Source organism: Pseudophryne corroboree, chromosome 8, assembly GCF_028390025.1.
Source record: "Pseudophryne corroboree isolate aPseCor3 chromosome 8, aPseCor3.hap2, whole genome shotgun sequence".
In the NCBI taxonomy this organism is placed as follows: Eukaryota; Metazoa; Chordata; class Amphibia; order Anura; family Myobatrachidae; genus Pseudophryne; species Pseudophryne corroboree.
Window position 1 is genome coordinate 1264232 of NC_086451.1, and position 14444 is coordinate 1278675.

General features: G+C 44.7%; 1 protein-coding gene across 2 annotated transcripts in view; it reads right to left on the bottom strand.

The window, feature by feature from the left end:
- Positions 1-14444, bottom strand: part of SNAPC4 (small nuclear RNA activating complex polypeptide 4) — a 164652-nt gene that overhangs the window by 34343 nt on the left and 115865 nt on the right. Inside the window, exons 20-23 of one of the 2 annotated variants that reach the window (XM_063935815.1) lie at positions 10998-11120; positions 6248-6275; positions 2990-4983; positions 1112-1214 (exon numbers count right to left, since the gene is read on the bottom strand). In XM_063935815.1, coding sequence (XP_063791885.1) covers positions 1119-1214; positions 2990-4983; positions 6248-6275; positions 10998-11120 — 2241 coding nt within the window. In that variant the 3' untranslated portion in view covers positions 1112-1118. Of the gene's footprint in view, positions 1-1095; positions 1215-2989; positions 4984-6247; positions 6276-10997; positions 11121-14444 lie in introns of both variants that reach the window. The other variant, XM_063935816.1, reaches the window with a different exon arrangement.

Here is a 14444-nt window from a genome sequence, read left to right on the forward strand (position 1 = left end):
GTCTCTCCACGACTCCTTCTGTCAGAGTATTGAAGAGAGAAGATAGGCCAAAAAGTGATTTTAAGATGTTGGACATTTCTCTCAGCAGGTAACACCGCCCCATTCCAGCTTCTCTATACTGATAGGAACGCTAAGTGTGTGTGTGTGTGTGTGTGTGCGTGTGCGTGTGTGCGCGCGTGGGGTGGGGGATATAAAGACTCCATAGACTAAGACACGCAATCCCACATACTAAGAATCTGTGAAAGAACTTCATGGTTATTACCCAGTTTTGTTTGATCATTGTGTCCAATTGTTAAGCGCAACGGAATTTGCTGCGCTATAAAAGAAACGGTTAATGGTTTCTTCTGCGTTCGTTAAGCGATTGAGCGTATATATAAACCGAGACTCGGATGGGGTGGGTGGCTTAGGTTCTACTTGGTTCTCTTTTTGTGATTTTATTTGTTCTTATGCCATTTATTATGACTGTCTTCTTTTTAGATTTATAGTCTTATAATATGGCCTATTTTTAGGACATCGTGGTTATCTAATACTGGTCTTGTACTATATGGTTGTTATGATCTTCATTACCACATTGTCAGGTTCTCGATACTCTGTTTTTTACTCCTCCAAATCATCGAAAATTTGTGAATGAGCCGACCTGCCGAGCGGTTATATTATCTGTCCTCACTTCATAGCGGTGACATGTCGCCTCAACGTCTTAGATGTTTGATACGTGATTACACTTTGTATTTTCTCATGATAATAAAAAGGAAAATTGGTGAAAAAAACATAAAATAAAAGAGAAGAGAAGAGAAGACAGGAATTAGATGTACAAAAAAAAAAAAAAAAGAGAACATTTGGGAGAGATTCAATTAGGTGTAGGGTTCAGTCAGCAGCTAACTGAAGGCGTTGGCGGATACAATACGCTGCGGGAACCCTACGCGCTAAGCCCCAATGAATGGAAACCCACAGATTCCAGCGCAGAATATAAGTATTAGTGCACGATAACCAGGGCTTACCGCACGGCACACCCTGTGCCAACTGGTGTCTTTAATAGCTCTAAAATGTTACATTACATATGAAAGATATAAGTGATCATATGAAGACAATACATACGGTGAGTTTCACGTACCGGTACTTCACGTCAGTCTACGACAGCGCACACTTTTCCTGGTGATCCTTCTCTTGGCGTCCTCCGTATTATCAGTAGTCACTGACTGGCACTGAGCGCCCTCCTGTGGGAAGAACGGGAACTTACAGGGGATTCCACCTTCAGCATTCTCTCTACATTTACTATCCTGAAGACGGTGCAATAACTAGCACTGAAACGCTCATTTACATTACAGTGCCGCACACATACATATACATATATATATATATATATATATATATATATATATATATATATAAACCAAATAAATGGAGCACTCACCAGTCTTAGTCCTTAAATATGCACCAATTTTATTTTACTGACAGCATAATTCAGCTGCACCTTGCACCATAATAGGGTATCTCAAACGTTTTCGGTCCCACACAGACCATCATCAGGAGAATATCAACAGATGTCACAAAAGCTGTCTCATCCAAAACCCCAAATCATCAGCTGCTATTATGGTGCAAGGTGCAGCTGAATTATGCTGTCAGTAAAATAAAATTGGTGCATATTTAAGGACTAAGACTGGTGAGTGCTCCAATTATTTGGTTTCTACAATTGGATGCTCGTGAGAGCCTCTGTGGATGACACCCCAGCGGATGGATTTTGATCTAAACGTGAGTGCGACCTATATATATATATATATATATATATATATATATATATATAATATAATATAATATATCTTGCAAACTTTTACAGTGCAGCCGTATTTAATGGACTATATAATGTTAAGGGAGCGGACGTGTGATTTAGTTGTATGCACCCCAATAGTCCACATTTCAGATTATTCATCTCAGGAAGCGGTCCTACCTACAGACAATGTGGCCACGCCTTGGACCAGGGACGTGACAGATCATGTCCTAATATTACCTTTAAAAAATAAAGGAGATTTGGGGGGAGATGTGTGGAGCAGTAACGAGTGGAGAAGTTGCCCATGACAACCAATCAGCTGCTCTCAATAATTTAATAGAATGCACTTGATAAGTGCTACCTCAAAGGTGATCGGTTGCCATGGGCAACTTCTCCACTCTTGTCAATACTTCATACATCTCCCCCACAGTATGGAATTGTAGTATGTGTAATTATAACTGTTTTGTGCTGGAATCGAAATTAATATTTGGAGAGCCCGGCAGTGAGCAGTCTATGGGGCTCATTCCGAGACATGCGGGGGGACGCACAGCACGGGGCTATCCCGCCCCGCATGTCAGTGCCGACCCCCCCGCAGAAATGCAAAAGCATCGCACAGCGGCGAGTTACTCCCGGCCAGAGCAGCTCCTGCGTCTGGCCGGGAGAACCTCTTCGCTGTCCCGGGTCGCAGCGGCTGCATGTGATGTCACGCAGCTGCCGCGGCCCATCCTCCCAACAATCCAGCCACGCCTGCATTGGCCGGACCTCGCCCCCTAAACAAGCCCCCTCCCGCACAGCGACCGCCTCTGCCTCAGAGGCGATCGCTAGGCAACGACGCCCTTTGGCCGTCTGGCATGCGCCAGCGCAGTTCCAACCCGATCGCTGCGCTGCGATAAACTGCAGCGAGCGATCGGGTCGGAATGACCCCCTATGTACTAAGCCTTGGAGAGAGATCAAGTATCAGCCAACCAGCTCCTTACTGTAATTTTTCAAACACAGCCTGATATGACAGTCAGGAGCTGATTGGCTGGCACTGTACCTCTCCAAGGCTTAGTACATAGACCCCTAGGTCTTGAGCATACATTGTAAAATCCTTTGGCTTGAAACGGGAATGTGATGTGTATAAATAAATCACTTGGTGTATTTTATAGAATGAGCCACCGACGTCCGGCTTCCTATCCACACTCAGCATATTCTGTATCGTACCATTCATTCCAGAGCTCTCACCTGCTCTGACAACCTGACCTCTCCGGAAGGGACGTCTCCTGACTGATTATTACCGCTTCCCCCGGGGCCGTCCTCGTCTCTGTACATAGACCCATCACTGTCCTCAGCGCTCTCCTCCTCCTCTTTCACCGATGTACTTATAGCTGGTGGGAAACTGGCCAAGAAACCTGGGAAGGTGAACGCGGAGAGAAATCGCTGCTTGAGCAGGTGGTACGCTGGGTTATCCTTCAGCTTCTGTTCCACCAAGTCATTGAGGATCTCCTGCTTTCTATGGGAGGTCACGGTCTCTACAGCCTCATCATGGGGAAGCAGTGTAAGAGCGCTCTCTTCCAAAGCTTTCTTCTGTCTCAGAATCCTAGAAAATGTTTTCAGAGTGCAAATAGAAGGTGGCAAATAGGCCATGCCGCTCTTTCCTGCCGGAACGTCTATCCCGCCGCTCTTTCCCTCCTGAATGTCTACCCCGCCGCTCTTTCCTGCCGGCACTTCCACCCCGCCGCTCTTTCCTGCCGGCACTTCCACCCCGCCGCTCTTTCCTGCCGGCACGTCCACCCCGCCGCTCTTTCCTGCCAGCACGTCCACCCCGGCACTCTCTCCTGCCGGAACGTCTACCCCGCCGCTCTTTCCCTGAAGCCACTCTCTCACACTGGCTTCCTCTTCCAAGGAGATGAGGCTCACATCTAAGATGTTCTTCTCAGCGCCAGCTGTACAGGTCTGGGTAGAGCTGCTCGGGATTGGATTGGGATCTCCATTCTTTGATACAGTCACTGCGTTTACTCCAGAGTGGTCCGAGGGTAAGAGCTTTGCAATCTTAACAAGAGGATATTTATTCGGTCTCCATGTACACTGACTTGACTTGCTGGGTACATTTGGTGCAGGGGCTATGATTGGCCAACGAGGTCCACCTGGTGGAACAGGAGGCACACTGGCAGAAGTCATTGCCGTAGCTTCCTGTGATAAAGAGCTTTTAACAACACGCAAAGTTTCATTGTTACTGATGTGTAAATCTACCGGTACTTCTGAGGCTTTGGCCATCGATGTCTCATGTGTAGAAGTTTCGGCAGCTCTGGCTTCCGATGATGTGGAGACGTCTCTCTTCACCTGATTTATGGGCAGCTGGGTTGGACTAGGGAACCTTAAAGCTTGATATGAAATTGGGAAAAACCCTTGAGGGGTCACTATCCAGGTCACAGGAAGTGGGCTCCCTGCTGTTTGACCGGGCTGTACAGACGCGGTTTGTGCGGCCGCCATGGTCTGGGAAGGAGACGGACAATCGCTGGTTATTTTACTATTTACACTTTCTGGGGCTTTGTCAGTTTGAGAAACAGGTAATGCATTCCCTGCATCCATCTCAGGTCTCCCTGCTGGTGACATCTGCCCGACAGCGTCGTTACTCGGTAGAATAACCTGTCCTGCTGGCAACGATATGAAGGGTACAACTGGCCAGACACTCTTCTGCGCATTGAGCGGAGCCACATTAATCGTCATGGGCTGCGGTTGTCTTAATGGGTTCGGCTGCTGCTGAAGAAGAATCTGTGGAGGAGCCAGGAGAACCGCACTTTGCCTGGCCGCCTTCCTAGCTCTCGCTTGCTGCATTCGCTTTTCCATCAATAACTCATACACAGTTTTTGGCTTTTGTGTAGGAGCAGAAGCTCTTACTGAGGGAGCAGGAGCTATTCCCGGGGGAGCAGGAGCTATTAATGTGGGAGCAGAAGCTATTCCCGGGGGAGCAGGAGCTATTAATGTGGGAGCAGAAGCTATTCCCGGGGGAGCAGGAGCTATTAATGTGGGAGCAGAAGCTATTCCCGGGGGAGCAGGAGCTATTAATGTGGGAGCAGAAGCTATTCCCGGGGGAGCAGGAGCTATTAATGTGGGAGCAGAAGCTATTCCCGGTGGAGCAGGAGCTATTAATGTGGGTTGAGAGATGCACTGCTTTCCTTGGGGTCTTGGTTTCCCGCCATGTTGTACCTTTGGATCTTGTTTTTGAAAAGATTGCACTGCAATAAAATAGACATGTAAATTACACATAGCTCATCTTGCATTTATATGGAGCCGCAATGGTAAGTAAATGAGCGATATATTTCTCCTTACAATCCCTTCCCTCCTATTTAGGCTCTGCCAAGCCCTTCTCTGGCTCCCCTTCCCCTACCCAACCCTTTACAAACTCCTCCTGTCCATCGTCTCTCCTCTACCCTGGTCTCTCCATCTCATGCCTGAATCCAAGATTCCTCCCCATGCTACACCACAGTGCCCCCCATATGCTACACCACAGTGCCCCCCCCATTCCCTACTGCCCTTGCCTCCTGCCCTGACACCCCCTTACACTGGCTCACTCCTCGTGTTATCAGTTTGTCTCCCCCATTCCCCTCAGAATGTAAGGGCCAATGCGCAGCGTCCTCCTCCCTCTCGTTCTCACAGCTGATGTCTCCTGCACCCCAATAACACTGCATCTGATCCCCCTGGGCTCTCCGGCCCCGTACTCCACTCCTTCGCCCCGTTTGTACCTCTTTCAGCGGCTCTAGCCTTTTAGTTGCACCCCCGCTAATAGGTGCAGCGTACGCGGAATGGAACCCTCACACCCGCTGCCTCCGTAGCTGTATTGTGTACTGAGAACTGTAATGTTTCTGTTGTACTGTGCTGTATGACTGCCCAACGTACGGCGCTGCAGAACCCTTGTGGCGCCTTATACAGTGTAATAAGAGTAACATAATAACTCCGCCTGAAGATGCAGCATAGCTGGATATGCCTGGGAACAGAGACAGAACATCACTACTAGACACAAAGAACGTGATGGCAGATAAGAACCAATTGGGCCCCTCTAGTCTTCCCATGTAGACGCATACACTAGGGTTCATTACCTACCAGTATAGACACACAGAATGTCACCGCAGATAAAGGGGGGTGGGGGGGGGATCAGTATAGTATCGGGTATTATTTCCATATGTACTTTCAGACTGCAGTGAGATTCTATTACATAACTGGATATAACATAAGATCTGTGATGTACAAAGACCTTTACACAGAGACATACAACTAGTGCTGCAAGGTGCAGCTGTGACCATTCCTGGGAACCTGTACAATCTGTTCACCTTTACTGTGACAGTATTCCATAGACCTAATGAAATTCTATTACCAATAACCATAACGCGAGCGCATCTATCTGTAGATTTCTAACACTTCTATATTGTGATTAAAAATAAAAGACTTAGAATAGCTTAGCAAACATAAAAAATACATTGTAATATATGTCAAATACTGTACCTAAAAGGCTTTTCGGTGACAGGGGATCCTGGAAACAAGCAGAGAGTAACAGTTAAAAAACCACAATGATATGGTTGAGAACATAATGGATCAGATTAAAATTTACACAGTTACTTGCTGAGAATTGTGCTGCACATTAGCAGGAGAAACAGTCACAGGACGCATGGTAAATCCAGCACACCGGCAGGAGAAACAGTCACAGGACGCATGGTAAATCCAGCACACCGGCAGAAGAAACAGTCACAGGACGCATGGTAAATCCAGCACACCGGCAGGAGAAACAGTCACAGGACGCATGGTAAATCCAGCACACCGGCAGGAGAAACAGTCACAGGACGCATGGTAAATCCAGCACACCGGCAGAAGAAACAGTCACAGGACGCATGGTAAATCCAGCACACCGGCAGAAGAAACAGTAACAGGACGCATGGTAAATCCAGCACACCGGCAGAAGAAACAGTCACAGGACGCACGGTAAATCCAGCACACCGGCAGAAGAAACAGTCACAGGACGCACGGTAAATCCCGCACACCGGCAGGAGAAACAGTCACAGGACGCATGGTAAATCCAGCACACCGGCAGGAGCAACAGCCACAGGACGCACGGTAAATCCCACACACCGGCAGGAGCAACAGTCACAGGACGCATGGTAAATCCCGCACACCGGCAGGAGCAACAGTCACAGGACGCACGGTAAATCCCACACACCGGCAGGAGAAACAGCCACAGGACGCACGGTAAATCCCGCACACCGGCAGGAGTAACAGTCACAGGACGCACGGTAAATCCCGCACACCGGCAGGAGAAACAGTCACAGGACGCACGGTAAATCCAGCACACCGGCAGGAGAAACAGTCATAGGACGCACGGTAAATCCCGCACACCGGCAGGAGAAACCGTCACAGGACGCACGGTAAATCCAGCACACCGGCAGAAGAAACAGTCACAGGACGCATGGTAAATCCAGCATACCGGCTGGAGAAACAGTCACAGGACGCATGGTAAATCCAGCACACCGGCAGAAGAAACAGTAACAGGACGCATGGTAAATCAAGCACACCGGCAGAAGAAACAGTCACAGGACGCACGGTAAATCCAGCACACCGGCAGGAGAAACAGCCACAAATTGATAGTTATACAGCGTGGTGATGTTTATACAGCGTGATAGCTATACAGAGTGGTGCTTATACAGCGTGATAGTTATACAGAGTGGTGCTTATACAGCGTGATAGTTATACAGAGTGGTGGTTATACAGCGCGATAGTTATACAGAGTGGTGGTTATACAGCGCGATAGTAATACAGAGTGGTGGTTATACAGAGTGATAGTTATACAGAGTGGTGGTTATAAAGCGTGATAGTTATACAGAGTGGAGCTTATACAGCGTGATAGTTATACAGAGTGGTAGTTATATGAGTGGTGCTTATACAGCGTGATAGTTATATGAGTGGTGCTTATACAGCGTGATAGTTATACAGTGTGATAGTTATACAGAGTGGTGGTTATACAGCGTGATAGTTATACAGAGTGGTGCTTATACAGCGTGATAGTTATACAGTGTGATAGTTATACAGAGTGGTGGTTATACAGCGTGATAGTTATACAGAGTGGTGGTTATAGAGAGTGGTGCTTATACAGTGTGATAGTTATACAGAGTGGTGCTTATACAGCGTGATAGTTATACAGCGTGATAGTTATACAGAGTGGTGGTTATACAGAGTGGTGCTTATACAGTGTGATAGTTATACAGAGTGGTGGTTATACAGCGTGATAGTAATACAGAGTGGTGGTTATACAGAGTGATAGTAATACAGAGTGGTGGTTATACAGAGTGATAGTTATACAGAGTGGTGGTTATAAGGCGTGATAGTTATACAGAGTGGTGCTTATACAGCGTGATAGTTATACAGAGTGGTGCTTATACAGCGTGATAGTTATACAGAGTGGTGCTTATACAGCGTGATAGTTATACAGCGTGATAGTTATACAGAGTGGTGCTTATACAGCGTGATAGTTATACAGTGTGATAGTTATACAGTGTGATAGTTATACAGAGTGGTGCTTATACAGCGTGATAGTTATACAGAGTGGTGCTTATACAGCGTGATAGTTATACAGAGTGGTGCTTATACAGTGTGATAGTTATACAGAGTGGTGGTTATACAGAGTGGTGGTTATACAGAGTGGTGGTTATACAGAGTGGTGGTTATACAGAGTGGTGGTTATACAGAGTGGTGGTTATACAGTGTGATAGTTATACAGAGTGGTGCTTATACAGCGTGATAGTTATACAGAGTGGTGCTTATACAGCGTGATAGTTATACAGAGTGGTGCTTATACAGCGTGATAGTTATACAGAGTGATGCTTATACAGTGTGATAGTTATACAGAGTGGTGGTTATACAGAGTGGTGGTTATACAGAGTGGTGCTTATACAGAGTGGTGCTTATACAGAGTGGTGCTTATACAGAGTGGTGCTTATACAGAGTGGTGCTTATACAGAGTGGTGCTTATACAGTGTGATAGTTATACAGAGTGGTGGTTATACAGCGTGATAGTTATACAGAGTGGTGCTTATACAGCGTGATAGTTATACAGTGTGATAGTTATACAGAGTGGTGGTTATACAGCGTGATAGTTATACAGAGTGGTGGTTATACAGAGTGGTGCTTATACAGTGTGATAGTTATACAGAGTGGTGGTTATACAGCGTGATAGTAATACAGAGTGGTGGTTATACAGCGTGATAGTAATACAGAGTGGTGGTTATACAGAGTGATAGTTATACAGAGTGGTGGTTATAAGGCGTGATAGTTATACAGAGTGGTGCTTATACAGTGTGATAGTAATACAGAGTGGTGCTTATACAGCGTGATAGTTATACAGAGTGGTGCTTATACAGCGTGATAGTTATACAGAGTGGTGCTTATACAGCGTGATAGTTATACAGTGTGATAGTTATACAGAGTGGTGCTTATACAGCGTGATAGTTATACAGAGTGGTGCTTATACAGCGTGATAGTTATACAGAATGGTGCTTATACAGTGTGATAGTTATACAGAGTGGTGGTTATACAGAGTGGTGGTTATACAGAGTGGTGCTTATACAGAGTGGTGCTTATACAGAGTGGTGCTTATACAGAGTGGTGCTTATACAGAGTGGTGCTTATACAGAGTGATAGTTATACAGAGTGGTGCTTATACAGCGTGATAGTTATACAGAGTGGTGCTTATACAGCGTGATAGTTATATGAGTGGTGCTTATACAGCGTGATAGTTATACAGTGTGATAGTTATACAGAGTGGTGCTTATACAGCGTGATAGTAATACAGTGTGATAGTTATACAGAGTGGTGGTTATACAGCGTGATAGTTATACAGAGTGGTGGTTATACAGCGTGATAGTTATACAGAGTGGTGCTTATACAGCGTGATAGTTATACAGTGTGATAGTTATACAGAGTGGTGGTTATACAGCGTGATAGTTATACAGAGTGGTGGTTATAGAGAGTGGTGCTTATACAGTGTGATAGTTATACAGAGTGGTGCTTATACAGCGTGATAGTTATACAGTGTGATAGTTATACAGAGTGGTGGTTATACAGAGTGGTGCTTATACAGTGTGATAGTTATACAGAGTGATGCTTATACAGCGTGATAGTAATACAGAGTGGTGCTTATACAGTGTGATAGTTATACAGAGTGGTGCTTATACAGCGTGATAGTTATACAGAGTGGTGCTTATACAGTGTGATAGTTATACAGAGTGGTGGTTATACAGCGTGGTGATGCTTATACAGTGTGCTAGTTATACAGTGTGCTAGTTATACAGTGTGATAGTTATACAGTGTGATAGTTATATGAGTGATGCTTATACAGTGTGCTAGTTATACAGTGTGATAGTTATACAGTGTGATAGTTATATGAGTGGTGCTTATACAGTGTGATAGTTATACAGAGTGGTGCTTATACAGCGTGATAGTTATACAGAGTGGTGCTTATACAGCGTGATAGTTATACAGAGTGGTGCTTATACAGCGTGATAGTTATACAGAGTGGTGCTTATACAGCGTGATAGTTATACAGAGTGGTGCTTATACAGCGTGATAGTTATACAGAGTGGTGCTTATACAGCGTGATAGTTATACAGAGTGGTGCTTATACAGCGTGATAGTTATACAGAGTGGTGCTTATACAGAGTGGTGCTTATACAGTGTGGTGCTTATACAGAGTGGTGCTTATACAGAGTGGTGCTTATACAGAGTGCAGAGCACCCAGCACGCTCCAGGTGACCAGCGCGGCTCACTCTCACTATACTCTCACATAAAATAAAGGCAGGAGACGAGTCACCTCCTGCACAGAACACGAATCCCCATATATTATACCCGCACCCTCTCTATGGCTCAGAGAAGAGAACAGGGTAGAGTCACATATGGGAATACATGCGTCTTACAGACATCCTGTCTGCGGGAATCCTGGCAGAGTTTGCTCGCCATGCTTCGGGCCCGGCAGCTCACTGCGCTCGCCACAGGTTATAGTCCCACTTAGTTGGTGGTGTGGACCCACCAACAGAGTGGGAATACCCGGAGGTGGTAGGGATTCCGGGTGTCTGCATTTCACCGGCTGTCGGGATTCCGACGTCTGTATCCTGAACCCGATAGCCGGTATTATAACTGCTTCCCCATGTCGGTTATACTGTTGGTGTGAGATTGGAGAACAAAGGGACGGGCAGGAAGAGGCGTTACTTACAGCGGTCCCCGCCCCGCGCTCCATCCTCATTGTGCAACTTCTGATGGTTCTAACAATCTCCGTCTCTTTCACTTTCCTCAGGCGGATCATTTGCAGGCAGCCCTGGGCGTCTATCTGAAACAGCTGGAACAGAAAGCAGGGGACGCAAGTCAGTACTTTCTATCACTGTCACATTACACGTACCCAGCCTTCTAAACAGCGGCGACGTTACCCACGGCAACAGATTAGCTTCTATATCATTATATAGATATCCTGGCATGTGAGAGGACAGGTAATGTAATGTCCACACTTCCTCCACGGTGCAGACTGTCCTGCCTCATTACTGGAGCTAGATTGATATTTATGTTGTCTAATATGAAGGGAGTGTAATACTGATATAATGTATACAATATATACTTTTAATATACGTCTAATTGTTCTTAATTGTCTTTATAAACATGCAATAAACAGCATAACTTCCCCAAACTGACGGACGCTTCCAGAATGTAGTGGATTTTCCACACACAGTTGGTTGGTTTTTCGTATCTTTAGAGGTTCCCATTTTCCCCTCGTTGGAAGCTGCTGTGTATTTGGATCAGATAACAGTCTCCGTCATGGACAGCCTAACCAGTGGGTTTTTCCCTTTGGTTGTGTTGCACTTTATAGAAAGCACTTGACAAATGCTAGCTAGAAGCTGATCGGTTCCTTATAACATCTTCAGTAGGCTTGATACACCTCCCCCAAGTCCCTGCATATTCTCACTTCCAACATAAGAAGAGGATTTTTGGTACCCACAGGTAAATCCGTGCTCCATCGGTGGGACACTGCCTGCCTTGGAACGTAGAGGGCGTGTGAGGAGCTGGCGCATTAAACTAATTTGTTTGACGCTAAGAGTGTGGCTTTGCCGAGGGCTTATTTGTTTAGACTCTCCTATGGGCTTTACTGGATTCTGATTGGCTCTGTAGGCGGTGAGATGATGTAGAGGGGAGGGATTAGTTTAATGTGCTAGCTCTTCACAGTGCCCTCTACACCGCAAGGTTAGCGCTGTCCCGGAGAACAGACTCAGATCATGTTGGATAGGAGAGAGAGATATATCTGCCCTCTTAAAGAAATTGATAGACTGATTGGATTGTATCTTTCTAATGGACCCCAATATTAAATCTAATAATAGATCTTACTATGTGGGGGTGCAGCCCTGTTGCAACTATAATTTGAAAGAGAAACAAAGAGAACCAGAAAGTGGTTGCTTAGTTGGGCGCACAAGTACAATTTGTAATTAATTCTATAACTGAATAAAACTTAGCTTTTATTGCTTATTCATTCTAAAAAAGTCCAATTTTCCGGGGAGTACACAGCAAAACAGAGGTTAAAATATTGGACACATACAAACAAATAAATGAAAAAGATAGAAATAAAGTGCAGATAAATGTAAAAAGCGATGCCTCCACTTATCACTCCTGCAAGGTGTGTAATTGAAGATGCTACGATAGCCACTGAGAATTTATATTGTATTGGGTTACATAATCTCCTAACTCTGTTGGGATCTTATTATGTGAAAAGCCAGTGATGCAAGTTCCTAATATCACCACAACTGTATCATGTTAGAGACCATTTAGAAAATGTAGCAACCTGTTCTTACAGAAGTGTGGCTTGGAAACAATACTTGTTACAATAATGTTCTCATACTGGCTGGACATGTGATTTTGTTGATACAATGTAACAGTGTTTATTTGGCGGTTATCTCCACATATATGTCACTAGCTTGTATTAAAAAGCCTCGTTAAAGCGGCTATACAGCGAAACGTGCACGTTGGCGTTTCAGCGGCCTGCCATGCTGCTTTATTGTTTATGCAATGGTGTAGATAGAAAGTATAGAAAGCTCTAATAGACCCATACTGACACCCTCTTATATTGAGGTTAATAAAGTAAAGTATAAGTGTCAGTAACAGTCTTGATGGAGTAGCCCCGAGAGTATTAAGGGAACAAATGTGATCTGCCTGGGTCCAACTCTCTGAATGATTGATGTGAATAATTAATGTGCATGGTGTTGCCCTGAACAATAGCACTGTGTGGCCACTTTAGATCTAAGACTATAGGATATTGGGGCACACATATATGACACTTAATTAATGTACAGAGTGTTATACCTATAACACTGCCTTGTAATTTAATACTATATACCTCATATCACTATTGTAACTAGCCGACCAACGGCAGCAGCACACTAGTGCTGCGAGCCGACCATCTGCAATCGTACACAAACCAGTGATTTATTACACGCACAATACAAAGTGTATAGGATAACTACTTGACATTTCTCCACCATCATGTCAGAATGATCTGATATATGAGACCCTCTGTACTATGCAATTTATGTAAGCAGTTTGGGTGGATAATATAGAAGATATAGCCCAACAATCCTAGTATTGCAGGGGTCATTTTTTGTGTGGGAATTACCTTATAGGCTTTTTAATACAAGCTAGTGACATATATGTGGAGATAACCGTGAAATAAACACGGTTACATTGTATCAACAAAATCACATGGCCAGCCAGTATGAGAACATTATTGTAACAAGTATTGTTTCCAAGCCACACTTCTGTAAGAACAGGTTGCTACATTTTCTAAATGGTCTCTAACGTGATACAGTTGTGGTGATATTAGGAACTTGCATCACTGGCTTTTCACATAATAAGATCCCAACAGAGTTAGGAGATTATGTAACCCAATACAATATAAATTCTCAGTGGCTATCGTAGCATCTTCAATTACACACCTTGCAGGAGTGATAAGTGGAGGCATCGCTTTTTACATTTATCTGCACTTTATTTCTATCTTTTTCACTTATTTGTTTGTATGTGTCCAATATTTTAACCTCTATATTTTGCTGTGTACTCCCCGGAAAATGTTACTTTTTTTTTAGAAAGAATAAGCAATAAAAGCTAAGTTTTATTCAGTTATAGAATTCATTACAAATTGTACTTGTGTGCAGAGCCGGCCTTAGGTATAGGCAAACTAGGCAAATGCCTAGGGCATTTGGTATGCTTAGGGGCACCAGCAGCTTATGCTGATTAAAATGATATGCTGCATGCCTATATTCTGTGTGTATTCCTGGAAATCACTGTAATGTAGTATTTCATATACAGATACAGCCGCAGTCACACACAGAATATAGACATGCCGCATATCATTTTAATCAGCATAAGCTGCTTGTGCGCCCTAGCCACATAATAATGCAAATAAGATGCAAAACAAAAAGCGCCCGACGTTAGCAGAGCTGCCATATGACTCATGCCAGGCATCTCCTGCAGAACTAGCGGTGGTGCTAGGGGGCACCAGCCAAAATCTTGCCTAGGGCATCATATTGGTTAGGGTCGGCTCTGCTTGTGCGCCCAACTAAGCAACCACTTTCTGGTTCTCTTTGTTTCTGTTTCAGAGATCATGTTGCCTGTCAACAGGTAATCACTG